General features: G+C 39.6%; 4 protein-coding genes across 8 annotated transcripts; 2 read left to right on the top strand and 2 right to left on the bottom strand.

Annotated features, from left to right (window-relative positions):
* Positions 1 to 647: 647 nt before the first annotated feature.
* Positions 648 to 2,686, bottom strand: LOC143848883 (uncharacterized). The gene is made up of 2 exons (XM_077357937.1): positions 2,134 to 2,686; positions 648 to 1,588 (listed from the first exon to the last, which is right to left on the bottom strand). The coding sequence occupies exons 1-2, from the start codon at positions 2,684 to 2,686 to the stop codon at positions 648 to 650; spliced, it is 1,494 nt and encodes a 497-aa protein (XP_077214052.1).
* Positions 2,687 to 2,708: 22 nt separating this feature from the next.
* LOC143848882 (uncharacterized) lies at positions 2,709 to 3,302 on the bottom strand. Its single transcript, XM_077357936.1, has one exon. The coding sequence runs from the start codon at positions 3,300 to 3,302 to the stop codon at positions 2,709 to 2,711; it is 594 nt and encodes a 197-aa protein (XP_077214051.1).
* Positions 3,303 to 5,733: 2,431 nt separating this feature from the next.
* LOC143848057 (transcription factor IIIA-like) lies at positions 5,734 to 17,726 on the top strand. 5 transcript variants are annotated; one of them, XM_077356849.1, is made up of 10 exons: positions 5,734 to 5,927; positions 6,640 to 6,822; positions 7,070 to 7,204; positions 9,571 to 9,850; positions 11,279 to 11,514; positions 12,818 to 12,961; positions 13,880 to 14,611; positions 14,735 to 15,886; positions 16,157 to 16,219; positions 16,299 to 17,726. In XM_077356849.1, the coding sequence occupies exons 2-7, from the start codon at positions 6,706 to 6,708 to the stop codon at positions 14,051 to 14,053; spliced, it is 1,086 nt and encodes a 361-aa protein (XP_077212964.1). In that variant the 5' UTR covers positions 5,734 to 5,927; positions 6,640 to 6,705; the 3' UTR covers positions 14,054 to 14,611; positions 14,735 to 15,886; positions 16,157 to 16,219; positions 16,299 to 17,726. The 5 variants fall into 5 exon arrangements, with proteins under 5 accessions (XP_077212964.1, XP_077212965.1, XP_077212966.1 ...); XM_077356850.1 differs by having other exon boundaries at positions 14,735 to 15,934; XM_077356851.1 differs by having other exon boundaries at positions 14,745 to 15,886; positions 16,157 to 17,726.
* Positions 17,727 to 19,569: 1,843 nt separating this feature from the next.
* LOC143848174 (pentatricopeptide repeat-containing protein At3g29230-like) lies at positions 19,570 to 22,149 on the top strand. Its single transcript, XM_077357044.1, has 2 exons — positions 19,570 to 21,790; positions 21,984 to 22,149. The coding sequence occupies exons 1-2, from the start codon at positions 19,918 to 19,920 to the stop codon at positions 22,007 to 22,009; spliced, it is 1,899 nt and encodes a 632-aa protein (XP_077213159.1). The 5' UTR covers positions 19,570 to 19,917; the 3' UTR covers positions 22,010 to 22,149.
* Positions 22,150 to 27,589: the final 5,440 nt, after the last annotated feature.

The raw sequence follows: 27,589 nt of genomic DNA, 5'->3' as shown, positions 1-27,589 counted from the left end.
TGCTGCTGGATAATCAATAGAGTAGAGGCTCACATGGTTACCATTACTGTTGCGAAGAAGCCCTCCAATGCTTCCTTCACCATTAGCCAACGAAGCATCAGCATTTAACTTAAGGGAGTCGGGTTGAGGAGGAATCCATGAGCATGATTTCAGTTGAGGGGATCTGGAGAAGCATGGCAAGTTCCAAATTTCTGAGATTTTGAAGTTTTCTTCAGTTGATATGTCATCCAGCTTGAGAAAAAGGATTTTTTCTCTAGCTACTCTGAATATCATGTTCTTGATGTTCTGCTTGTGAGTCTTCTTATTTTCATGCACTCTGCTATTTCTTTCCTGCCAAATGAAATGAATGGCAGAGGTGAACAGAATTCGGATGAAGCTATATGTTTGTCCTTTCGATCTGAATTTCCTTCTGAGCCATAGTTCTTCTTCAGGAAGGGATCGTTTCTGCTTCTTGCGATCAAATATACGCCTAAGGATTGCCCTCCATATCCAGGCAGTGAAACTGCAGTTGAAGAAGAGGTGATCAGCTGATTCGGGTTCAGTATAACAGAGGGAACAGGATTTGTTCCTCGATGGACCTAGGAAGTGAAGGTTATCTTTTGTGCTGAGCCTATTTTGCATAGCCAACCAATCGGTAGTACTGAATTTCAGAATGTGGCCCGGGAACCAAATGGACGATGCCCACTGGACTTCCGGTTTTGGGGGTCTGATTGTGTTCCAAGCGTTACGGAGAGAGAATTTTCCAGAGGCTTCGGGTTTCCAAATGATTTAGAATCCAAGTTGTCAGAGAAGAGAGCACCATCTAAAATCATTTTGAACTCCCAAAGTTGGGGCAGAGTCAGGATCATATTCCACCAACCTTCTTCGAAAGTTCTGAGAATGGAAGCAGAAGGGGGAATGAAGTTGGAGAGGACGGATGTTTGAGATGAAATCGGTCCATTTGGGTGCCAGGGGTCATTCCAAAAGTTCAGCTTTGAGAGAGGGTTTACGATGTAGCAGACATTCGGGAGGATAAAGGATCTAGCATTGATGATACTTCTGGCAGCCCAGGATGGGTTGCTGGGCATTTTGATGCTCCAGATACTTCTGTTCCTGAGGTATTTTAGATCAAACCATCTGACCCAGGGGATGTTTTTCCCATTGAGAATGTGCCATAGTTGTTTAATTTGAGCAGCTCTATTCATATCTATCAGGCTTCTGATCCCCAGCCCACCTTCTCTCTTCGGTTTACATATGGTCTCCCAGGAAATATTTTGCCATTTCCTCTCCCTTTTGCAACCCGACCAGAAGAAATCTCTGAAAATTTTCTCAATTTTTTCCAGGACAGAGCGGGGAATGTGAAAAGCCGCCGACCAGTAGACCTGGTAGGTGCTTAATACAGATTTGATAAGTTCTGCCCTACCTGCTCTTGAGAGGCTCTTGTTGGTCCAGACAGAGATCCGCTTCTGAATTTTTTCCAAGATGGGGAGGCAGTCAGCAGCTGTGAGTCTAGAGGTGATAAGGGGAAGTCCCAAGTACTTGATAGGCAATGAGCCTTCACTCATCCGAAGGATGGTGCAAACTGCTCTTCTAGTGCTATTTACTGAACCTGAAAAAAAAATTTCACTTTTTGCAGGGTTAAATTCGAGACCAGAGAAAGATTTGAATTTGTTGAGACATCTAATGATCTCGGCAGCACAAGAGGGGATTGGGGAAGCAAAAATCATTACATCGTCAGCGAAAAAAAGGTAGGAAATGGTGAGCTCTTTTCTAACGAAGGGGGATGATATTTTGCCAGAAGAGAGGAAGGATTCAAGGAGGCAAGAAAGCATTTCCATGACAAAGCAAAAGAGAAGGGGGGAGAGAGGATCTCCTTGTCTAAGACCATTAGAGGATTTGAAAAATCCTTGAGGGGATCCGTTAACCAAGATTGAGAATGTGGGAGTGGAAATGCATTGGTGGATCCATAGGCACCAGATGTTTGGAAAACCAATTTTTGTGAGGAAGGTGATCAGAGAGTGGTGGTTTACACTATCAAAAGCCTTTCGGAGGTCCATTTTAATGCACATTGCTTTTGTAGAGTTTTTCCTATGGAAATTGTGGCAAAGGTCGTGGGAGAGAAGAATGTTGTCTTGAATGGTCCTACGGTCCTACCTTGGATGAAGGCCGACTGGAAAGGGCTAATTAGGTTATCCATGATCAATTTAAGCCTATTTGCCATCAGTTTGGAGATGATTTTGTATAGAAAGTTGCAGAGGGCAATGGGACGGTAATTCTCAGGGGAGGAGGCATCAGGGGATTTAGGGACAAGGGTAATGAAGGTGCAATTTAGTTCCGGGAGCATCTTTCCTTTAATGAAAAAAGAAAGGATGGCCTCAGTGATGTTTTCTTTGATGAGGTACCAAAAAGATTTATAAAAATCACCATTGAAACCATCTGGGCCGGGGGCTTTGCTTCCATCAGATGCAAAGATGGTTTCCCTGATTTCATCCATGGAGAATGGTTTGGATAAGGCCTCAATCTGATTGGGGGAGAGGATTCTAATAGGGTCAGGAATGCTATGGGCTTCGGGGTTGAGGCCATTTGAGTTGAGAATATTGTTGAAGAAGTCCACCATTACATTTGAGATTACCTCTGGATCTGAGGAGTAGGAGCCATCAGGAGTAATAGTGCCTTGGATACTGTTTTTGTTGCGACGAGCCACCATAGCAGAGTGGAAAAAAGCAGAGTTAGAATCTCCAAGGGCCAAGCCATTGGACTCTGGATTTCTGCTTGAAAAAAATCTCTTCTTTCCTAGCCATTTTGATATAAGAGTCCTTCATGATCTCTTCTGCATTTCTCAGGTTTAGGTCGGTTGGAGAGCTGGCTATCTGGCATTGGATGTCATCTAACTGCTGGCGAAGAAGAGGGGCCTGGATGTCAATTCTTCCGAATACATCATGGTTCCAAGTTTTCAAAGCTTTTTTGGCCTCCTTAAGTTTTTGAGTAACACGGTACAAAGGGGATCCTATAACCGGGGTTTGCCAAGCCCTTTGCACACATTCATACACAGAGGAGTCTTCTAGCCACATAGATAGGAATCTGAAGGGAATTTTGCTATTGGTAGTGGCATTGTCAAATTGGATTATAAGGGGAGAATGGTCGGAAAGGCCTTGGTGGTGATAAGCGTTAAAGGATCTAGGGTAATTGACAAGCCATTCAGAGTTTACCAGAGCACGATCAAGTCTTCTAAGTTTCCAATTTCCTGATTTAGAGCTGTTATTCCAGGAAAGAGTCTGCCCATGGGCTCTCAGATCTGTAAGGTAGTTATCACTTGGGGCCATCTTTCTTTTGATAGTTATTAAGTATCATTAGCAGTGGAAAGTAGTTATTTGTCTCTCTTTATTGGGGGTAATGATATGGATTATGCCACAAGGCAAACTTTCTCAATTTTGTTATTTAGGCCCTGTTTGGATTGTAAGAAAAACATCATTTCTGACCAAAAATTTTTCCTTTCCACAATTTAGAGGAAAATAATATAATTATGGTTAATTTAGAGGGATATTATCATAAATTGAAGGTCCTTCTAAGTTCTAAGTAAAAATTAAATAGGTTTGGTTCAAGTTATCTTTTTTGTGTGTGTGTGAAAAGTAGGAAATTTTAGAAATATTTTTCCTTTCCGAACTTTTCGAAAAAAATTCTTGCAATCCAACCAGGACCTGAGTTCTTGGGTCTTAACAGATAAGGTTCACTTTGGATCGGATCTGTCTTGTTCATGATATTTTAGAGCCATTTCGACTCGGACCATCCTAAGTTCTACTTATATTGTACACGGTTTGGACTATTAGGGAAGAGAGAGATCTGACCAAGAGAAATCATATATTCATCCCCTTTTCTTTTCTTCCCTGTGCCACCCTATTTTAGTGTAAAATGGGAAGCTAAAATGTTATTAATAAAAATACGAACAAAATTTTCTTACAATGACACCCTCCATTTGGATCTAGGACGCTCAGCCTTATTTTTGCGGAATTAATCACCAGATTTTAGTAGTGGATGGTCCAATGGCTGCTATATTGACAAGTAGTTCAAAAGCATCAAGGATTGTCTGATAACACAAGCGCACCAACCCCAATTGATTCTTCAAATTCTGAAAGCTCTTCATCTGACACTATGTTGATCCAGTTTAGAAGTACATGGCTTGTGTTTCAGGTTAATGGAACCAATCCTACCGAGCAGAGCAATTTATGGTCTACTGTACTATTCCATATGATATATGATTAGAACGAAGAATGATAGAGTGAAGGGCGCCCTTGCAAAAATCAGCTCCAAGGGCGCCCCTATTGGTGGATTTTTGCAAAGTCGAAATGTGCCGAAAAAAGTGGAAAACGAGTTCACTTTGCAAAAATCAACCAATAGGGGCGTCTTTCATTCTACCATTCCTCAATTCCAAATGGCCTCATTCCATTGGAAAATCATGCCATTCAATGGTATGAATGGGTAAGCCCAAACCTTGGCATGCTTACTTGAAGCTCTGCTATCTCATTCTGGGCCGACTGCATGTTGATAGCCTCGGTGAATTCTTCGAGTAAGAAGACCTCTCACCGATTCTCAATCCCAGTTGGAACTGATGGGGTATGCAAAACAACCTCAATCATCATGCGACATGTGGCACCAGGGTAGACCCCTAAAAGCCCTCATCTCCTAAAGGGTATTCTTGTCATTGCACCAAACCAAGATGGAATCATCTGTTCACCTCACCCAACCATGGGTTGACACTTGTCTAAGGACAAAGAAACAGAGACACAGCTCGGCTCAATAACAGGGCGACACCTGTCCCAAAAGGACAAGCAAACTTACACTCAAAGTTCCGCTATAAATAGCCCTCATAAAGACAAGGTAAGGGACTCGAATCCCAAAAAAATCACTATTCATCGCTTTAGCAGTTCAGTTTCACTGACTTGAGTGTCGAAGTGCCCGTCCGGAACAAGGACTCCGGGTTGGTCTTCTGACCTCGTGTGCCGTCGTGCAGGTCATCGCCTCTTTATCAACTCAGCTATCAGGATTCGCCAGATCAGCTCTTACGTCACTGCCTTATCTGTTACCAATTCAGGGCGTAACAGGAACGACTTTCGAACAGATGCCCAGAGTTACTAGAATCATTTTTGGTGATCTACTATGTGAATGGCCTAAAAAAACTCTACTCAAAATCAGGAAACAAAAACTCTATTCAAAATAGGATCGACTTTTTCGGGTTGCACTCTGGGTTGAACCCAACCTAGGGGTGCAACTTGGGTTGGGCTCAACTCGAACCCGATGGGGTTCAACCAAATTTGGGCTCGGGTTGTGTTGGCATTTCCTCTGCCTGGGTTGGGTTAGGGTTGGGAAAAGCCAACCCGAAATATTCGGGTTGGGTTAGGGTTGACCACCGTCCTCCAATTTTATCTTGATTTTCTTTAGGTTACTGTGTTTTTCTGTTTGGCCTTAGGTGAACCCGACCCCAACTTGACAACCTGACCCAATTTCGGGTTAGGTGGGTTGGGTTAGGGTTGAGGAAATACTATCTTGGGTTGGGTTAGGGTCGGCCTTAACCCGAACCAACCCGACCCGAGTTAAACCCTTAAATTTTCCACCAATGGGGGTGCCATTTCATCCTATTTTTGCATGGGCGCTCTTGACTTTAGCATTCCTCAATTTTTTTTCCCAAGAAAATATCTTCCGCCAGAAATGTTATTCCTGCCATCCAAACAGTGCCTGAGCTCAGCATAATCTCAGAAACCCTAACCCAAAAAGTTTACATTCTCTACTAATCGTTCGTTTGCAAGCAGGACTTTGATTGGACGGTCAGGATCGTCCAACCGAAGTAATATAACTCTCTCTCACTGTCTCTACCTCTCTCTAGCTTACTCTGGATCTGTCCAAGGGAGAAAAAAATTTAGACGAAAGCACTAGCGATTTTTTGTGGAAGAGAGGTAGGGTTTCGGGATCACCATTGAAGAAGAGAATCTCTTTTTTTATTATATTTTTACCAATGCTAAATGATATTTGCACCCGCCTCTTGTTAAGCATCCATCCCTTTGTACAGATTTTTTTTAATCCACCCCTTTGTGTGGATGGAGAATGCCCTTGCCTCGTTTTTTTCTTTTTAATCCACCCCTCTGTGTGGATGGAGAATACCCTTGCCTCGTTTTTTACTCTGCAACTAGAGAGATTTTGATTGTTTTTAGGTTCCTGATTCTTTTCTTTTTATGTTCCATTACTTGCATCATTTCCTAACAACTTCATGGTTCAGGGTTGGAAATACCATTTTACTTTTAACTCTTCAAATCTCTCTGACTCTCTCTCACCCCTTAAACAAATCGATTTCCCCTTTCATAGAAAACCCTAACTTTCATAGATAGAGAAGAAACCCAGTTTTCTTGCAATCAAAACCCTACTTTCCATTACGCAGAAGCCCTAATTTCACTTGGAATCACAAACCCTAGTGTCCCTAATTTCACTTGGAATCACAAAACCCTAGTTTCCCTAATTTCACTTGGAATCACAAACCCCAGTTTCCCTAATTTCACTTGGAATCACAAACCCTAGTTTCCATCCTCTTCATTTTACCTTGCTAAAACTCTAGGATGTGTCTATTATGATATTCTGAATTTCTGATATACAATTTTTATTTGAAATTGTTAGGCATTTCATCTGCATTTGTGCCCATCCAAGGATACGATTAAGTGGCGACTTGGGCTAATAGTAGTGATGACAGGGATAGAAGGGCCAATTTTCAGAGATATTCGGAGATATTACTGCGATTATTGTGGCATTTGCAGGTCAAAGAAGTCTCTAATCACCTCGCACGTCCTCTCTCACCATAAGGTAAAGCTGAAACTGACATCTCAAATTTACCTCTCTTATTTGGAATTATCTTTTTGTCCCTATAAAAAAAATCTAAGGTTTGTTAAGGTTTATGAGTAGGGTTCAGTTGCAGCCTCAGGATCCTCCTACCTGTCAATGAAAAGTTGTTTTCTTTTTTAGACTTTCTTTTGATGATAAGTTGAGTTTTAGATGTAGAATGTTTCAAATTGTTTCTTGCTTTTATACATATGTAGCTTATGAAATTCAGGATGAAATCAAAGATAAAGAAGTTGATTTTGATGATAGACCAAAGGAGAAGACACTGAATAGTTGCGAAGAATGCGGTGCGAGTTTTAGAAAGCCAGCTTATCTGAAACAACATATGCAAAGCCATTCAATTGAGGTTTTTACTCGCCTTCACCTTTTTTCTCTTAACAAAGTTTATACATTTTTTTATTGTTAAAGTTACATAAAGAGGCCATTTGTGGTGAGTCATTGAGTCTAAACAATGAGACTCTATTGCAAAGTATTAAGTGCAATATCATCTTTAACTTTGCAAAAACTAAATAAAGTGAGTTCTGAATTTGAAATTTATGTTTTTCCTTGTGGTTTAGATATCGCATAGTTGCAATCTTCTCTCCAGCCTATTACCTGAAGAATCTAAATTAACACTCGTTTTAGTGTGTCTTGACTTACTAAATAGGGGCCTTCAAGCTTATCTCTCCTTTCATTTTCGGGTTGATGTGCAGGAGCCCCATAATTAAGGCCTTTAGAACTAGGTTCAACTGTCCCAGCTTGCCAATCTGAACATGGGAACAATCTTCACTCCCCACTAGCAGGATTTAGAGAGAACGGTTGGGGCGATGGGTTTGAAGGCAAGAATTACGAGTTAAGTTGTTAAGCATAACGAGTGTAAGGGCTGGAGGAAGATAAAATTCAGAAGCTCCTTTAGCTAGTGAAGGTGTTGTCTGATTTATAACTCTTCCTTTTACCTTAGAAAACTTGTTTTTCATCCAACCATGAAAAATGATGTAGCTATAAATGGGTTTGTTTTGTTATGCTAAAAATATGTTGACTCTTCTACCCGAGTCTTTTGCTTACAAGAAACATTCTTTGATGTTTTGATTTTTGACAATCAGAAATCGTTTTTATACATCTCAACTCAACTCAACAAAGCCTTTGTCCCAAACTAGTTGGGGTCGGCTAAATGAATCCTTTAGAAAAAATTCATGAAGAAGGTAGAACTCGTTTTTATACATCCTTTAGAAAATTTTACTTATTTTTTTTTATTATAAATAGTCATTTGTTAAGTGACAGTAGTCGATATTTCCACCTCCTTTCTATTATTTTATGTATATCTTGAGACAAGTGGCATGTGAATTTATTCCCATGATCGAGTAACCGTTTAACATGTTCTTCATGAGGTGATTTATTATTTATAATAGTTGTCGGTTGGTGTCCTCAAGAAAGGAGGCGGCGGAGTAGTAGGAGGAGGAGGAGGGGCGGCTGTACTTAGCGTTTATAAACTTTGTTGAGAGAAAGGTCTTGACTCGCTATTTGCTAACATTTGATTTTTTTTTCATGTATACTAACAACTCGAGATATCAATGAACAAGTATTTATTTTGAGAGATTAAAAGCATGAGATTTTTTCATATAAATTAAATATGGATCATTGTTAGTGGGACAATAGTTTTTTTTTTTTTTTTTAATCTTAGCTAAAAGATGGAGAAGATGGAGAGATCCAGTTTGTCACAACGTGAGTAGTCATGGGTAGAAGATTGCAATTGCTACAGAGAAAGGGACAATATTTTACCAGCATGATCACGTAAACAATGAAAATCAACATGGTTGGTCCAAGAAAGATACAAATTTTATAAAAAGAAGCATGTGTCCAACCAAAAGTAGCCACTCGTGTCAAGCTTGGAGTACTAAACAATGCAAAAATTAAAAGAGAGAATCATATAATTTTTCTCTCATTAAAAATAAAAAGAAATGCTTCAAGGGGATGGTAATTATTGTCTTTATGTCTATATTCAATTCAATCATGTAAAGGAGAGAATCATATAATTTGTATCTCATTTTTAAAAAATCATACGATTTGTCTCTTTACATGGAGTATTCCTTTGATCCCTTCGTCCAAGGAGAGCAATTTTGTTTTTTTTTTAAACATGACCTAGCAAGATTAAAATTTTACAAGGAATGAGACAGAATTTGGTTATGGTGCTAGTTGTAGTTTTATCATTTTATACTTGAGGGACTTCATTGATTTGAAAATGCCAGATCCTTTTCAGTTGCTTTGAAATGATAAAATACCGTGTAAGATTAAGCAAGTAGTGTTCTTTTCCCATTTGGGCTTGTTTGGGCTTTTAATCTGTTTCATATTTGTGGGATTTAAATGGAATGGTTTTGCAGGGTTTAGGGTTTTTAAATGATGAAAGTCATATTAAAACCTGGATATATTGCGTGAGGCATTGGATCCCACTTAAAGAACTCCAAAATGTGAGAGGCAGCCATATTGATCTTTGACTGGACCAGTACCAGGATGGGGGACCTCCTGTGAAGCTCCGTCAAGGTAGCCTCAATCACGCTGGTTATTTGAGAGGTTTGTTTACACTTATTCCAACATTTCTTTCTGTGTCACCTGTCAATGTTTCTCAGCCGCACTGTTTTATTTTTGACTATTTGTCCTTTTTTTTGTATGTTTTGATTTAATGGTGTAACTCATAAGCTAACTTCAAGGGGGTTATCATTTTCCTGCTTTTTATAGAGGTCATTTTCTTGCCCCGTAGATGATTGCCATTCCAGTTACAGACGGAAAGATCATTTAACTCGCCACTTAATCAGGCACCAAGGGAAACTCTTCACATGCTCTGTAGAGAACTGCAATCGTAGGTTTGCATTTCAGGCCAATATCAAAAGGCATGTGAAGGAGTTGCATGATGAAGAGTTTCCCAGTGAAGGACAAAAGTTGCATATTTGCCAGGAAGTTGGATGTGGAAAGACATTCAAGTTTGCATCCAAGTTGAGGAAGCACGAGGATTCACATGGTAAGTTCTGAAGGGGAACTCTTATTGTCAATTTGTTTAGTTTTCTAATCCTGGAAATCAACTTTTCATTTCTTCAACATAACTTAATATTTGATTAGATGTTTTGGTACTTTTGGTGCCCACAATGCTTTGCTATCATCCCTACAAATTTAACCTTTCCATCTTAACTGCATTTTTTTTGGTGGAGTTGTAAAAAGTAAGGGGTGCAATGTGACGACTTCTTAGGAAGTCACCCATCCTATTACATGAAAAAATTGGAAAAATGATGAAAATTAGGGAACACCCTTTATGTACATACAACATACATCTCTCTCTCTCTCTCTCTCTCTCTCTCTCTATATATATATATATATATATATATATATATGAGCATGCATTTGCTGCGCTCGAGCACAAAAACAGGGTGGGGCCACATTTTGGGTGGGATCCAAAGCATTCATTTGATGGGCCCTTTCACGGGTAGGGTGTCCACCAAAAATCAGCTCCATTGGATCACCTTAGGGTGTCCATTTGTGGGGCCAAAAATGGACAGATTTGTGGACAAACAGTATCTGTCCATTTTTGGCCCCACAAATGGACACCCATTGGTGATCCAATGGAGCTGATTTTTTGTTGGCCCCCCATCCATGATGGGGCCTTCCAAATGAATGCTTAGGATCACCCCCCCCAAAGACCCCACCCCCCTGTTTCTGTGCTCGAGCGCAGCAACCCTTCTCTCTCTCTCTCTCTCTCTCTCTCTCTATATATATATATATATATATATATATATATATATAGAGAGAGAGAGAGAGAGAGAGAGAGAGAGAGAGAGAGAGAGAAGGTACTCCCTGGAGTAGATAACTTATCTACTCCCTACCTTAAAATAACAGTTGGGGCCACATTTTTTGGGTGATCCAAAGCATTCATTTGATGGGCCCTCACATAGATAGGGTGTGCCCAAAAAATCAGCTCGATAGGTTCATCCTAACCCTATGAACTGTGGGGGCAAAAAATGGACAGATTTGTACAGGCTTATACACGTCCATTTTTGCCTCCACAGTTCATAGGGTTAGGATGATCCTATCGAGCTGATTTTTTGGGCACACCCTATCCATGTGAGGGCCCATCAAATGAATGCTTTGGATCACCTAAACAATGTGGCCCCAACTGTTATTTTAACGTAGGGAGTAGATAAGTTATCTGCTCGAGGGAGTACCTTCTCTTCTGTCATATATATATATATATATATATATATATCCCCACTTAACAAAAGTGCTATCACTGGTATTTTTAGTAAAAAAATTCCTCAATTCTAACCAATTTAATGCGGTGTGGCTATTTATTTGGTTTTCATCAAAATTTTCAACGTAATTATAATATTTAGCTTTCATTTTTTTTGTTGAAAATAACCATGTAATACCTGCTAATTCTCCATTTGCTCTCTTACAGTTAAATTAGATACCATAGAGGCTATCTGCTGTGAACCAGGTTGTCTAAAACACTTCTCCAATACTGAATGCCTTAAAGCCCATCTACGTTCCTGCCATCAATATGTTACCTGCGAGACTTGTGGGACCCAACAGCTGAAGAAAAACATTAAGAGGCACATGCGCACTCATGAAGAGCGAGATGTGGCTGGGAGGATTACATGCAGTTTCGAGGGTTGCCTCCATACATTTTCAAATGTAAGATTCTGCTAATGTTCCATCAAAATTTCATTCTTTTACACTATTGGGTTGGTTGAGTTTGTTGCGGATTATGTAGCCTTAGTTTGTAGGGTTAAGTGGATGAAATATGCAAATGCCTTTGCTAAGCATCTGTATTTTAATTATGCATGACCATTGAGACCAGTATCAAAGGCATTATATTTGTTGCGAGTGTGTGGGCTTAGTTTGTAGGGTCATGTAGCTCTAGAACATTTTCTATGAAGTCTGGAAATGCATATGGTGAACAACTGTATCTTAATTGTAGATGACCACTGAGACTACTCTAACGGTATAACCACATTTAGCCTTAAAATCCCTTGGAACAAACAGGTGTCAGATTTTCATGCTCACCCTCTTAGGCTTTCAGTGTCTGTTGTCCCAGGGGCTAGAGTTTTAGATAAAGCAAAAAACATCATTTTTTTATTGCTATCTGGCCTGTGTGCAAGATTTAAAATTTCAGTTTTGGTATCGGTTTCGGCCACAACCGAAACTGAAATTTCTGCCAAAATTCAGTAAATAAATTCATTAAAATGTGAAAATTTTGCCAAAATTTCGGTAAAAAAATGAAATTTTGGTAAAAAATTGAAATTTTGGAAAAAATTCAAAATATACATTTGGCAGAGATTTCGGCCGATATCTGGTCCAACACCGAAATTTGTACTTTCGGTGTCGGCCCAGGCCGAAATCTTGATATTTCGGCTGAAATTTATAACCATGCCTGTGTGTCATGGGATTTCTATATCTTAGCTGCATATTATTATTATCATTACTAGTAGGGCAACCTGTACGATGCACGGGGCCAAGGACCAAAAATAACATTATAGAAAATTTTTAAATGGGCAACAGACCAAAATCTTTATAATAATTTTTGAAGATTTCATTGAAGCATTTATGGCAAAAATAATCGGAGAGTTACGACTGTAGTTTTTTTCACAACTTTTAGCCAAAAAAATTGGTGATTGGAAGGAAATCTACAATGGGAAAATGGCTTAGCAAAAAATAATGGGAGTGTCGGTGATTGGAGGGAAATCTACAATTGGAAACCGCTTAAAAGATTGGGAGGGTAAATTTGTCATTTTCAAGAGGACACGTGGCGCTCCCACAATGTTCAGGATTCTGTTTTACATATATATTACATGATATCCTAAGCTATTAGGAGTTGAATGAATTCTTTTATGCAGAAATTCAACAATGTCACTAGTAAATAACTTGCATTTGAGTCCAATACTTTCATTTCTCCTGTTCCTTATTTCTTATATTTGACATTGCTTTGTATATGCAGAAGTCAAATCTGAAGAAACACATAAAGGCCGTCCACCTTGAACTCAGACCATATAGCTGTGGAGTCTCCGGGTGCGGAAAGAAATTCCCATACAAGCATGTGAGGGATAAACATGTGACTTGGGGCCCACATGCCTATGTTTATGTAAGTCTATCTTCTGTTTTTTTGTACGTAGCAGGATGCTGAGTATATTTGTCTTATCCTATTATTTGGTACATATGGAAGGAATAATCCATTTTATTTTTAGTTTGCCTGCCCTCCCCCCCCCCAGCATTCCTAGTGTATATAGGCATAGATTTCAAGTTATGAATATTTTAATGCCCCCTTTTTTTTTTTTTTTTCTTAATTTTGATCGCCCTATGCACTCATATGTCTCCCAATGTATTTATTCATTTAATTGGAAACAAAAGGAGTTGATGATCATATGTCCTCTTCATCTTATAGTCTTATACTATAGATAATAGGAAAAATTGGCCTTGTTTAAAGCCTCACAAGTGCATATTCACAAATATCTGTTTCGGGAATTTCTCAGTAAAGGTGTATCTAGGGATATCAACAGTAAATAAAATATGAAGATATCTCGATAATTTTTCAAAATCCCATGAAAATTTTGGGATTATTTTGTTTTATCAAAAATTGCAAACTAGCTGGACATATTTGTGAGTTGTGACTAAGTTGGTGTGAAGTTTCTTGGTTTGCCCGAGGTTATTTGAGACCTTATAGATATAAAGTTTCCTTTAACTATTAAATACCCCATATAGTGCGTGCCGTTTTCTTGGTGCTTGTAATCCCTTCTTTTTACTTGGGCCGTGCTTGTTTTGGATCAGTTTTGGACTCAATCGGTTCTCAAAATCCAAAACAAACACGGTGTTTTGGATTTTGAGATTGATCTTGAGTCCAAATCCGATATTGGGCTCAAAATTAAACACTTTTGTTTCCAATAATCAGTTTTGAACCCCAAATCCAAAACAAGCAGGGCCCAAACACTGTATGTCTATGCATACCAACTCTCCCCCTGGGGTTTGACATGATTAGTGGGCTTTTGTTTTTTGTCTATTGCAGGGGGACTTTTTGGAATCTGATGAGCAATTCCGGTCTAGACCGAGGGGTGGGCGAAAGAGGAAAAGTCTGAATCCTGAAATATTACTGCGGAAAAGGGTGGTTCCTCCGGGGCAGGCTTCTGCTTTGGATAATGGGACTGATTACTTGAATTGGTTACTTTCCTCTGAGAACTAATTATTAGGGATTTACACTTAAATACACGTGTTTATTGTGATACTAGGAGTGATTTAGGGACAATTATATGCCTTGGATTTTTGCCTTGATTCAAAAGCTTGTATAGTTGTATCAGTAATTTTTAGTTCAGTGACTCCCTCCCAACTGAAAGATGGGTAAATTTGATCAAAAGCTTGCGTGTATGGATGCTTAATTTTCATCTATTTAGGAGATTATCCATTTGGGAGTGTTCAGCAGAGAGTAAAATTTGGGAATTGATAAATTCACCCCTTTTCTTAATACAGGACAGCCAGTTCTAGTGTTGGTGGCAATCAGGCCTTGTTACATCCTTCCCACTTGAAGTTCATCAGCCCCTATGCAGTCGTAGATACATTGCTGCTGGCTGTCGCAAGGAAAAAAAAGAAGGGAGCGGATTTATACTGTGTTGCTGGCAACCCAGGTGTTTCTGGAGAGAAACAAAAAGGACAAGGATTTCAAATTCCAACCTTGGTACCTTCTTGTTTCTTGGTCGGCGCACTTTCGATGGTCATTGCTGATAAATCATTGCCGAACAAGCAGGTATCCCTCATGATCTCCTTAAGATTCCTCTTGATTCACAGGATACACAGGAGGGTGGACCTTCTCTGTCTCCTCATTTTCTTTGTTCTTCCTCATCCTCTTCCTCATCATCTACTCTGGCAGGAACCTTCAGTTGATTAACCAGGAAATTGAGATCAATCGTGAGGATTTGGTCCCCGCAATCACGGAAGGTCCTTGATCGACAGAGAGTAGCAGGCAGCATTGACTGGGAAGGCATCCAAGTTTTTATAATCCTCGGCTTCTTCTGCTCAGCCGATGCCTTTGCCTCCTCAGCCAGCTTGAACTTGGCCTCCTTTGATCGAGCATTTTACAATGGCATCCGACATTGTAAAGATGAACTCGGCTTCCTCATTTACAATGGCATCTGACATTGTAAAAATGAAAATAAAAGGGGAAAAGGAGATATAGAAGAAAATTGAATTGGGGGGAGAGAACTTACTGGAATGGAGGAAGAGATTGAGAAGAAAGAGGCTGGAAGAAGCTTCGGATCACCGCATGCTCGCCAGAAATGGAAGCAGGATCACCTGTCTTCCTGCTCTAAGTGTTCGTAAACAGGGAGAAATGAGAAGTGAACCCTCTTATATCAACAAGCAACTCACCCGCATGGGGAAAGGTCCTGTCGCTTCGAGTTACAGGACCCTCCCTCCACATGACGAGTGTTTATTGGACTCCGAAAGTTGCTCCCATTATGAAGCCGTTATGGACGTAACGTACATCATCAATGGTGGCAGGGACCGTTTCACCTTCCGAGGGGTGCTGTGTTTCGAATCCCAAGGTCGGCTGACGGTTCGCCTTTGTGCCAAAATTTCAAAATTTTACCGAGTCTCCAACTCCGCTGAGCTCGAGCGGATGATTGCCGACCTCTCCCAAGTTTGGACCAACTGAGGTCATCGATTTGTTCTCCAAATTCATGCGGATTGCTTCCTAGCTTTCGAAAGCTTGGCCAATCATGGTAGGAAGTTTGGCGCAAAGACAAGGAAAGCCCTAAGCAACTACTTCCTTGACCCCAAAACAGCTCGAGGAAGTGGGGGTTAATATGTTAGGTGTAAAATTCTATCATCCAATAAGCGCATGACACATGGCCTCTACGCCGAACTTGAGGAGACCAAACCTGCATATTACAAGACGGGGTTAGAAAGGTCCTTTCATCTCCAAAATCCGAGTAAAGAGGAAAGTGCCCTAGAAGGGAGTTCGAATCCCAAGAGTCAACCTTCCTACAAGCTCGGTTACATAAATAAAAACTGGGCCCACTAGGTAACTCATCGATCTCCGAGATAAACAAGGAAATTGACTCCAACATAGGCAAGTATTTGTATGTCTAGGGCTCTGACTCTATAAAAGGACTCAGCACGCTCAAAAGTAGACATCTAGCATCTATCACCTAGTATCTAGCATCTAAGGCATTGTTATTCTGCTCTTTTGCTGTTTGGATTTCTTCTGTTATGCCGATTTCTGACTCGAGCGTCATAGGGTCTTTCTGGGGAACAAGTTTTGGGACCTCTAGCTTGTGTTCTTTGAGTGCAGGATATGCACGAATCGGAGTTCAACCCAAGCTCATCCAACTGAAGGGGATTCTGGTACCAATAGGTGGGTAAGCTGGGCATGGTAACAATTGAGCTAACATTGTGAATTATCCAAGGTACTATATTTTTTTTGGTCGGAAAAGTGTGATGCAGTACAAGATTTGAGGCCCGACAGACCCGACCAATAAAGCAACCGTCGGCAGAGCCTTCTTTCCGATGATTTTGATGAAAGCAGGAGCCGTGCAGGCCCTCAGCACCACAAATTCCCTTTCCGTTTTGCCACGTGCCATTTGCCTCCACTACACTTTGAGTCACGCACGTACTCGCCTGTCTACAGGGTCTAGTCAAAGGAAGGGCCTTCTAATATGTGCCCTGGGTGCGCAGGAAATGGATGGTCTGTCCTATCATGCGCGCGGGCCCAATTGCGCCTCAACACCGACATTTCTACTATCTTACACGGCTGCACGTGTCTGTATGGGAGGAAAACACCAAAGAATGCCAGTTTATTGTCTGAACTTCTATAGGCGGCGAGTTTTCAACTTTACGCCCTGACACGCTCGAAGTACATGTGTCAGGTCAAATTAAGACCATTTTGCCCTTCCTTATTCTGCAAGTGGTACACATCACAATCAACATTTTTTCTGCTGATTGCGTCTCTTTTTCTACATGCATTAAATATACCTCGACATCCACAAAATTTGGAAAAATCAATTTAAAATCAGGAATAATCTTTGCCGTAGAGGCGGAAGTTGACGGCTACAAGGTAAGGTGTGATTGGAATGCAGATGGGTTTACCCATGTATTTTCCGATCGCACCCATCTGCTTTACAGTTGTACCTTACCTTGTAGCCGTCGACTTCCGCCTCTACGGCAAAGATTATTCCTGATTTTAAATTGGATTTTCCAAATTAAAAACGTCGATGCTAGCTTCGACGTTTCAAGTATATTTCACATGAAATAATTTCTATTTTGCCGATGTCGAGATATATTTAATGCGGGTAGAAAAAGAGACGCAATCAGCAGGAAAAAGATTGATTGTGATGTGTACCACTTGCAGAACAAGGCAGGGTAAAATGGTCTTAAATTGGTCTGACACATGTACTTTGAGCGTGTCGGGGTGTAAAGTTGAAAACTCGCCGCCTGTAGAAGTTCAGACAATAAAGTGGGGCATTCTTTGGTGTTTTTCTCCTGAAAAAGAGAGGAGAATTCAGAAGGGGAGTTTACAATTAAAGGGTCGAATCTCTCCACGGTAGATTCCAATGGCGTGGATGACATGTATGTAAGATGACAAGTTGGGATGTTTGTTGTATCCAATTGAATGAATAAAATACCCCGTACTACAAGGCAAATTTTCAAAATAATAGATCTTCATCTCGTATGCAAGTGCCCCTTATGACGGGGTATTTTGCTCTTTTTGCACTGCCATCACCATTTTGAAAGACTTGTTCCAAGTTTATGTTCCTATTTATATTTTGAAAGAACAAAACTGGACTTTGTAATCGATGGGGTTTAGTTAAACATATGCTTGTCTTTAATTAGTAACAAACAGACAGAAAGTAGCTTGGTTTTCATTTTTAGTATGGTTAAGTCTACTTTTTAGCTGATTTTGTTGTTATGTGCAGAATATTTGCACACATTTAATATGGATGGAAAATGTCCTTGTATCACTTATCCTACAAATAATCGGTATAAACATCGGCGCTACCATGTTTTAATTGCACAAATTCAGCTTGTCTTTTCTGTTTTAATTGGGGCGATGATATTTTCACCCCCCTTGCATTACGCATGCGCCCCCTTATAACGTGATTTGACGTCAAAAAGCGTTAAAATTGCCCACTTTTCACGTCAAATCACGTAATTAGGGAAGCACATGCGTAATGCAGAGGGAGTGAAAATATCATCTCCCTTTAATTGTCCACACATCTTGTCTTTTCTTATTTAAACAGCTGCCAAAGGTTATCAAAACATGGTAGTGCCCATATCAATAGCCTAAATATAGGGTTATAAATTTACAAATTAATGATGTGTGGACATTTTGAGGATAAATATGGTTGCAAATGAGATGCGTGTATTGGGTGTGGACAATTTTGGCAATGATCATTACAATAAATATATATTTAAGCAGGGAGGAATGCTAGACACACCGGCGCCCTTGTAAAAAAGGGCCTATTGGTCAAATTCCATTAAAGACAGTTATAATCTTAATTTTCTGTGACATCTTGAATGGAATTTGACCAATAGGGGGGGGGCGCCCTATGAATCTAGCATTCCTCTTAAGCAGGACACAACATTTTCAATCAATGGGAGGGATCATTTTAACGATGGGTGATGTTAATGGAGTTAATTTTATAATTTAATTAGTTGGGTTACTTTAGCAATCATAATATACATACTTATAGCCTATTCGTTTTGGATTTTGAGAATTGATTTTTTGCCGAGAACTGATTATTGGAATTAAAATTAAGCACAATTTTGAGTCCGATAATCAGTTTTGCAATCAAAATCTATTCTCAAAATCCAATACGAGTAGAACCTTAGGGCCCTTGCATCTATCATTCCTCTTAAAAGGGGTCAGTTTTAGGAAAAGACAAACAAAATGATGGTAAAAATTGGAAAAGGGGTGGATATATTATTTCCCAGGTACTTAAGGAATGGTGATTAATAATACATGTGATGCAGTAAAAGATGATCCTAGTCCCTTGGCACATCAAGTTTCAATCAGAGACGTGTTCAGTGTCCCACCAGATGAAACCAAACCGTTGATTTTTGTACTCCTTTAGTTCTGGATGGATGAATACCACTCGTGGGACCCAAATATTGCCTTTTACCATTGATTGTAACAGTGATTTTCTATATTGGCACTCATTGAGAGGTAACATCAAATCAAAAGAAAATGAAGGGAGGAGGAGGGTACCTGAACTTAGATGGTGAAACTATTAACTCCCTTTCATTATTTTATTTGTAATTTGTAAGGGTCCTGGAGGTCAGATGTTTTCAATCGCCATAATACCAGTTTACCACTGATTAGTAGGGTCATGTTATCGATCGCCATCATCTTCAAAATGGCGACGAGGAAAGTTTTTCTAGTCGGCGGACTAGAGAAGCTTCTCTAGTCCGCCGGACCAAAAAACACAGTGTGCCTACATTATTTGGATAATCCAAAACATTCATTTGATAGGCCCTGGCATAGATCGGGTGTGCCCAAAAAATCAGCTACATAGGATCATCCTAAACCTTTGATTTGTGGAGGTTAAAAATGAACAGATTTGTGGAGTTTATACGCGCAATTTTAACCTCCATAAATCGAAGGGTTAGGATGATCCTTTGGAGATGATTTTTTAGGCACATCCTATCTATGTCAGGGCTCATCAAATGAATCCTTTGGATAATCAAAACAACGTGGGGATTTACCAGGCAAAATCCGATCTAACTGTGCACAAATAAACAGAAATGTAGAAATAAAAGTAAGCTACAAAATACACAATGAGATTCTACATGGTTCGGCCAAAGATGGCTACCTCTACGGGCGAGAACACAATCTTCCACTGTGAAAGACAAAATCCACATCTAGGGCTCTAAGGCATTAGTTCCAAATCCAGAATCTTATTAAGCGTAAGAAGAAAGGGGCATTTGCCCTCAAAAGAAGATATTCCAATGGCGGTGTATGGAAAAAGGCTAGCGGTGTAGTGCACATCATTTCTCAAAGAGAGTGAGGCTCATCAGGCGGCCTGCCGTTGCATATTAGTGTAAAATAGAGAGAGAATGCAGCAAAAGCTGCTCCAAATTCTTCAGAAGTGTAAAAATATGAAGGAACTGAAGCAAGCCCATCTCCATATCTTCATCCATGGTCTTCAAGGAGACAGATTCCTCCTACCCAAGCTCATCCAACTCTCTTCAACCTTCCATTCCCTTGATTACGCAATTCAAATCTTCCAAAACGAGCAATTCCCAAACGTTGTAGTCTATAACACAATCATCAAATGTTTCAGTGAAAGGAGTCATAACAAAGACGCATTCCTAGCCTTCAATCGCATGAACAAATCTAATATCACACCCAACACTTTCACCTTCACTTTCCTTCTCAAATCTTGCCAAATGGATGAAGCTCTAGAGGAAGGTGCAGAAATTCATACCCACATTGTTAAATCTGGATTTGAGTTGAATGTTTTTGTTCAGAACACCCTCTTAGATTTCTACTCCAAATGTAGTCTTGATTTAGATTGTTGCTCTCGGGTGTTTGACGAAATGCTTGAGAGAGATGTGGTGTCATGGAATTCTATGATATCTGCATATATGTCTCATGGTGAAATGGCCTCTGCAATCCAGTTGTTTGAGTCAATGCCTGAGAGAAACATTATATCATGGAATTCTGTTATCACCGGGCTTGTGAAAGCCGGGGACATGGTCTTGGCACGATCGATCTTTGAACGGATGCCAACGAGGGATCCATTCTCATGGAATACCATGATATCTGGTTATATAAGGTGTGGTGATGTGATCACTGCAAGGTCAATTTTCGATATGATGCGTGGTAAGGACGTGGTGTCCTGGACGGCCATGATTTCGGGTTATACGAAGGTCGGTGATCTAGATTCCGCGACTGTTCTCTTTGAACAGATGCCCGTCAAGAATGTGGTTTCTTGGAATGCAATGATCACTGGTTATGTTCAAAATCGTCAATTCGATCAAGCATTACTTATGTTTCATCAGATGTTGATGAATGGAATGGTTAGACCTGACGAAGCTACAGTTACTGGTGTCCTGTCTGCATGTGCTCACCTGGGTGCCCTTGATCATGGAAATTGGATCCATTCCTATATAAAGAAAAACAAGTTCCACATAACAGTTGCATTAGGAAATGCGCTCCTAGACATGTATGCCAAGTGTGGGGATGTACAAAATGCGAAAGGTGTGTTCAATGGGTTGAGAGAAAGGTGTATAATCACGTGGACAGCAATGGTTTCTGGTCTGGCCATTAATGGTTATTGCAGAGAAGCTTTGGTTCTCTTTGATAAAATGTGCAGCGAAAGAATAGAACCTGATGATGTTATTTTTATCACAGTTCTTTCTGCTTGCACTCATGGAGGACTAGTTGAAGAGGGTTTGATGGTCTTTGATCGGATGGTGAGGGGATACGGGATTAAGCCACGCATTGAGCATTATGGATGCATGGTCGATCTTCTCAGCCGAGCGGGGAAGTTAGAAGAAGCAATCGGGTTTATTGAGAGAATGCCCATGGAGCCTAATGCAGTTCTTTGGGTTACTTTGCTTGGTTCATGTAAGATCTATGGCAATGGACAGTTGGCAGAGTTTGTGACAAGGAGAATTCTTGATCTTGAACCTTCAAATCCTGGTTATCGGGTGCTGATTTCAAATTTGAATGCATCAATAGGCAGGTGGGAGGACGTTTCGAACATTCGGGCAGGGATGAAAGAGGAAGGGATTGAGAAGGTGCCTGGTTGTAGCTCAATTCAAGTGGGTAGTGGAGTCCATGAGTTTCTTGTTAAGGATACAAGACATGGACAGAGGAGAGAGATCTATGACACTTTATATGGACTGACTGAACAGTTGAGAGAAGTGGGCTATGTGCCTTTCAGAAGTCACAAAGTTAAATTGAATCAAGGACAGTTAGATGGTGAGTGTAAATGAAAGCACTGTTGAAAGAAAAGTGATACTCAAAAGTTTCAGTTTGGTTTGGGGAAGGAAGAAAGGGATTATAAAGCACTGTTTTATTTTTGACTATTTTTCCTTTGTTATGTATATTTTGATTTAATGGTGTAACTCATAAGCTAACTTCAAGTTGGTTATCATTTTCCTGCTTGTTATAGAGGTCATTTTCTTGCCCCGTAGATGATTGCCATTCCAGTTACAGACGGAAAGATCATTTAACTCGCCACTTAATCAGGCACCAAGGAAAACTCTTAACATGTCCTGTAGAGAACTGGAATCGTAGGTCTGCATTTCAGGCCAATATCAAAAGGCATGTCAAGGAATTGCATGATGAAGAGTTCCCCAGTGAAGGACAAAAGTTGCATATTTGCCAGGAAGTTGGATGTGGAAAGACATTCAAGTTTGCATCTAAGTTGAGGAAGCACGAGGATTCACATGGTAAGTTCTGAAGGGGAACTCTTATTGTCAATTTGTTTAATTTTCTAATTCTGGGAATCAACTTTTCGTTTCTTCAACGTAACTTAATATTTGATTAGATGTTTTGGTACTTTTGGTGCCCACAATGCTTTGCTATCATGCCTACAAATTTAACGGTTCCATCTTAACTGCATTTTTTTTGGTGGAGTTGTAAAAAGTAAGTGGTGCAATGTGACGACTTCTTAGGAAGTCACCCATCCTATTACATTGAAAAAATTGGAAAAAATGATGAAAATTAGGGAACACCCTTTATGTAAATACATCTATCTTTCTCTCTATGTGTGTGTGTGCGCGCACGCTCGGGCGTGCGTGCTTGCGTGTGCATGTGTGCGTGCGTGCGTGTGAATTAATAGTTGATAGATGAAAAGTCCCACTTAACAAAAGTGCTATCACTTGTATTTTTAGTAAAAAAATTGCTCAACTCTAACCAATTTAATGTGGTGTGGCTATTTATTTGGTTTTCATCAAAATTTTCAATGTAATTATAATATTTAGCTTTCATTTTGTTTTTGGCAAAATAACCACGTAAAACCTGCTAATTCTCCATTTGCTCTCTTACAGTTAAATTAGATACCAGAGAGGCTATCTGCTGTGAACCAGGTTGTCTAAAACACTTCACCAATACTGAATGCCTTAAAGCCCATCTACATTCCTGCCATCAATATGTTACCTGCGAGATTTGTGGGACCCAACAGCTGAAGAAAAACATTAAGAGGCACATGCGCACTCATGAAGAGCGAGATGTGGCTGAGAGGATTACTTGCAGTTTCAAGGGTTGCCTCCATAAATTTTCAAATGTTAGATTCTGGTAATGTTCCATCAAAATTTCATTCTTTTACGCTATTGGGTTGGTTGAGTTTGTTGCGGATTATGTAGCCTAAGTTTGTAGGGTTAAGTTGATGAAATATGCAAATGCCTTTGGTAAACATCTGTATTATAATTATGCATGACCATTGAGACCAGTATCAAAGGCATCATATTTGTTGCAGAGTGTGTAGGCTTAGTTTGTAGGGTCAGGTAGCTATAGAACATTTTCTATGAAATCTGTAAATGCATATGGTTAACAACTGTATCTTAATTGTACATGACCACTGGGACTACTATAACCACATTAAGCCTTAAAATCCCTTGGAACAAATAGGTGTCAGCTTTTAATGTTCACCCTATCAGGCTTTCAGTCTGTTGTCCCAGGGGCTAGAGTTTTAGATAAAGCAAAAAACATCATTTTTTTTATTGCTATCTGGCCTGTGTGCAAGGTTTAAAATTTCAGTTTTGGTATCGGTTTTGGCCACAGCCGAAACTGAAATTTCGGCCGAAATTCGGTAAAAAAAATTTGTTAAAATGTTTCCGGTAAAAAATTGAAATTTCGGAAAAAATTAAAAAAAAAACACATTTAGCAGAAATTTTTACCGATATCTGGTCCGACACAGAAATTTGTACTTTCGGTGTCGGCCCAGGCCGAAAATCTTGATATTTCGGCATCTCAGCCGAAATTTATAACCATGCCTGTGTGTGTCATGGGATTTCTATATCTTAGCTGCATATTATTATTATCATGATATCCTAAGATATTAGAGGAGTTGAATGAATTCTTTTATGCAGAAATTCAACAATGTCAGTAGTAAATAACTTGCATTGAGTCCAATACTTTCATTTCTGCTGTTCCTTATTCCTTATATTCGACATTGCTTTGTATATGCAGAAATCAAATCTGAAGAAACATAGAGGCCGTCCACCTTGAACTCAGACCATTTAGCTGTGGAGTCTCCGGGTGCGGCGGGAAGAAATTCCCATACAAGCACGTGAGGGATAAACTTGTGACTTGGGGCCCACATGCCTATGTTTTTGTAAGTCTGTCTTCTGTTTTTTTTTTTTTTTTTTGTGCATAGCAGGATGCTGAATATATTTGTCTTATTCCATTATTTGGTACATATGGAAGGAATAATCCATTTTATTTTTAGTTTCTTCCCCCCCCCCCGCTGCGCGCGCGTGCACACACAGCATTTCTAGTGTATATAGACATAGATTTCAAGTTATGAATATTTTAATGCCTTTTTTTTTTTTTTTTCTTAATTTTGATTACCCAAATGAACTCATTTTTCTCCACATGTATTTATTTATTTAGTTGGAAACATAAGGAGCTGATGATCATATGTTCCCCATCATCTACTATAAATCATAGCAAGAATTGGACCCCTATAGGTTGTTTAAAGCCTCATAAGTGCATAATCACACATATCTGTTTCAGGAATTTCTCGGTAAAGGTGTATCTAGGGATATCAACAATAAATAAAATATGAAGATATCTCGATAATTTTTCAAAATCCCATGAAAAATTTGGGATTATATCGTTTTATCAAAAAGTTGCAAAATAGCCGGACATATTTGTGTGAGTTGTGACTAAGTGGGTGTGAAGTTTCCCGGTTTGCCCGAGGTTATTTAAGACCTTATAGATATAAAGTTTCCTTTAACTATTAATTACCCCATAAACATAAAATTCTTTATAGGTATTACTATTTTATGCACGTAAATTTGCAAAATTGTTTATAGATATTAAATACCTTATAGATGTAAATTTCTTTTTAAGCTTATTAAATACCATATAGATGTAAAAGTAAAAATTTAGTCATAACAGCACCATCTTTCACTCATATAGTGCGTGCCGTTTTCTTGTTGCTTGTAATCCCTTCTTTTTACTTGGGCCGTGATTGTTTCGGATCAGTTTTGGACTCAATCGGTTCTCAAAATCCAAAACCCGATATTGGGCCGTGTTTGTTTTGGATTTTTAGATTTGATCTTGAGTCCAAACCCGATATTGGGCTCAAAATTAAACACACTTTTGTTTCACCTCACCTCTATGCAAAAGGTGGGTAAGGTGGGCATGGTAACAATTGAGCTATAGGCCAAACCCCTGTGGGTCGGAAAAGTGTGATGCAGTACAAGATTTGAGGGCCGACAGACCCTGCAACCTTGAACAGAAGTGACCAATAAAGCAACCGTGGGCAGAGCCTTCTTTCCAATGATTTTGATGAAAGCAGGAGGCGTGCAGGCCCTCACCACCACAAACCCCCCTCTGTTTCGCCAAGTGTCATTTGCCGCATGTGTCTCTAACATTTCGGCCCCACTACACTTTGAGCGGGGTCTTCTTTGGGTGCGGTCTGTCCTATCCTGCGCCCGGGGCCCCGGGCCCTGATTGTGCCTCAACACCGACATTTTTTACAATCTTACACGACCCGCACGTGTCTGAGAAAGAGAAGAGAATGCAGAAGGGGAGTTTACAGTTAGAGGGGTCGCAGGATCGAATCTCTCCACGGTAGATTCTAATATACTCTCATCGCGTTACTTTCATTCGCTTTCATCTGCTATTGACGTAAACGAATGGGTGCCGTTATTAAATATGAGGGTGGAGTTATTATTTCCACTTTATAATTTTGCTAGGGACCATGGGAGAAGGCATTTTGGGGGCCCGCTGTTGCATGAGCGACTATCCACCTCAGATGAATAAGACAATCTGTTGTAGCTGCTCTCTCATGCCACAGCTGGCCTGCAAAATTCCTTCTGGAATTGTCCCTAGCAAATCCCCTACTTTTGTTAGCTACTAAGACTGGACCCCGTAAAAAAAAAGATACCTTTGAATAGCTTTAATTGTGCCACGTATGACGAGTTGGGATGTTTGTCGTATCCAATTGAATGACCAAAATGCCCCCTACTCCAAGGTAAATTTTCAAAATAGGAGATCTTCATCTCGGATGGATTAGTGCAATTATCAAAACATGGTAGTGCGCATATCAATAGCCTAAACATAGGGTTACAAATTTACAAATTAATGATTTGTGGACATTTTGAGGATAAATATGGTTGCAAATGAGATGCGTGTATTGGGTGTGGACAATATGCTAGACACACCGGCGCTCTTGAAAAAAAAGAGGGCAAAGACCGCCCCTGTTGGTCAAATTCATTAAAGACAGCTACGATCTTAATTTTCTGTGACATCTTGAATGGAATTTGACCAATAGGGGCGCCCTTTGCCCCTTTTTTTTGCAAGAGCGCCTATGAATCTAGCATTCCTCTTAAGCAGGATACAACATTTTCAATCAATGGGAGGGATCATTTTAAAGATGGGTGATGTTAATGGAGTTAATTTTATAATTTAATTAGTTGGGTTACTTTAGCAATCATAATATACATACTTATAGCCTATTCGTTTTGGATTTTGAGAATTGATTTTTTGCCGAGAACTGATTATTGGAATTAAAATTAAGCATAATTTTGAGTCCGATAATCAGTTTTGGACTCAAAATCCAATACGAATAGGGCCTTAGGGAAATGATATTTTCACTCTGCAATCATAGTATAATTGAAAGGGGAGGAATGATAGATCCACGTCATTTTTAAAGTCGGTTGCGCTTAATGATGTGGATATATTCAAGGGCCCTTCTCTAGCCCTGCATAAAGAGGGTCCTTGCATCTATCATTCCTCTTAAAAGAAGGTAAGTTTTAGGAAAAGACAAACAAAATGATGGTAAAAGTTGGAAAAGGGGGTGGAAATACTTAACAAATGGTGATTAGTAATAGATGTGAAGCTTCAATCATTGATCAGGAACTCTCCAACTACGCATAAGAGTCGGACACAATCATTCTCGCCACTTAAAAAGAGCTTGAAAAAAAAAATTAATCATTTGTAGAAGAAAAAGGCTAAAAAGATGGTGGTGTTAGTCTCTTTCAGAACAGCCAGATTTTGGATCCCACGTGGAAGATGCTCGGTGTTAGCCTCTTTCCAAACAGCCACATTTTGTACCCCGTGTGGACCATTTTTATCGGTCCTAGGCTTAATCAGATTATCTTTAGTTTTCTATTCATCATGCCACCTTTAAGGTTCCTCTATTACCCATGCATTTCTTGATGTGAGATCTAAAAATTGATATTTAATAGTGACCAACCCATCAAGTCAAGTCTATAGAAGCTAATTTCTTAAATGACAAGGGAATGGGCATTAGGCCATAAAATTAAAAATATATGCTCAATAACCAACATAATAAACCATTCAATTTATTGGGATGATAATTATGATTTCTTTATGTTCAAAAGATTAGGAATACTTGTTTTTAGATTTTTTAAAGAAGACCACTTATTGTTTGACAAATTCTAATGTCAAAAGACCACTTGCCATTAACGCTCCGTTTCTTTCGACGTAAAAATGGACGTAAAATTTGTTTTTGCCTAATAAAATACTTAATATAACCTGAATGTCATGAAATGGTTAAAATACCCCTTATTTTTAGTTATT

The sequence above is a fragment of the Tasmannia lanceolata genome, unplaced genomic scaffold, assembly GCF_043159265.1.
Source record: "Tasmannia lanceolata isolate RefF3 unplaced genomic scaffold, GAP_Taslan_0.1 ptg000016l, whole genome shotgun sequence".
In the NCBI taxonomy this organism is placed as follows: domain Eukaryota; kingdom Viridiplantae; phylum Streptophyta; class Magnoliopsida; order Canellales; family Winteraceae; genus Tasmannia; species Tasmannia lanceolata.
This window is presented reverse-complemented; position numbering and strand designations above follow the sequence as displayed.

Bases quoted from the DNA above. Each gene is read 5' to 3' on its own strand.
- LOC143848057 (XM_077356851.1), top strand. From the start codon at position 6,706: ATGACAGGGATAGAAGGGCCAATTTTCAGAGATATTCGGAGATATTAC. The intron at 7,205-9,570 runs GTTTTTACTCGC...TGCTTTTTATAG, and splicing joins TGCAAAGCCATTCAATTGAG to AGGTCATTTTCTTGCCCCGT. The intron at 9,851-11,278 runs GTAAGTTCTGAA...GCTCTCTTACAG, and splicing joins GAAGCACGAGGATTCACATG to TTAAATTAGATACCATAGAG.
- LOC143848174 (XM_077357044.1), top strand. From the start codon at position 19,918: ATGCAGCAAAAGCTGCTCCAAATTCTTCAGAAGTGTAAAAATATGAAG. The intron at 21,791-21,983 runs GTGAGTGTAAAT...TGCTTGTTATAG, and splicing joins GAATCAAGGACAGTTAGATG to AGGTCATTTTCTTGCCCCGT.
- LOC143848883 (XM_077357937.1), bottom strand. From the start codon at position 2,686: ATGGTGGCTCGTCGCAACAAAAACAGTATCCAAGGCACTATTACTCCT. The intron at 1,589-2,133 runs GTAGGACCGTAG...TTTTTTTTTCAG, and splicing joins CCAGTCGGCCTTCATCCAAG to GTTCAGTAAATAGCACTAGA.
- LOC143848882 (XM_077357936.1), bottom strand. From the start codon at position 3,302: ATGGCCCCAAGTGATAACTACCTTACAGATCTGAGAGCCCATGGGCAG.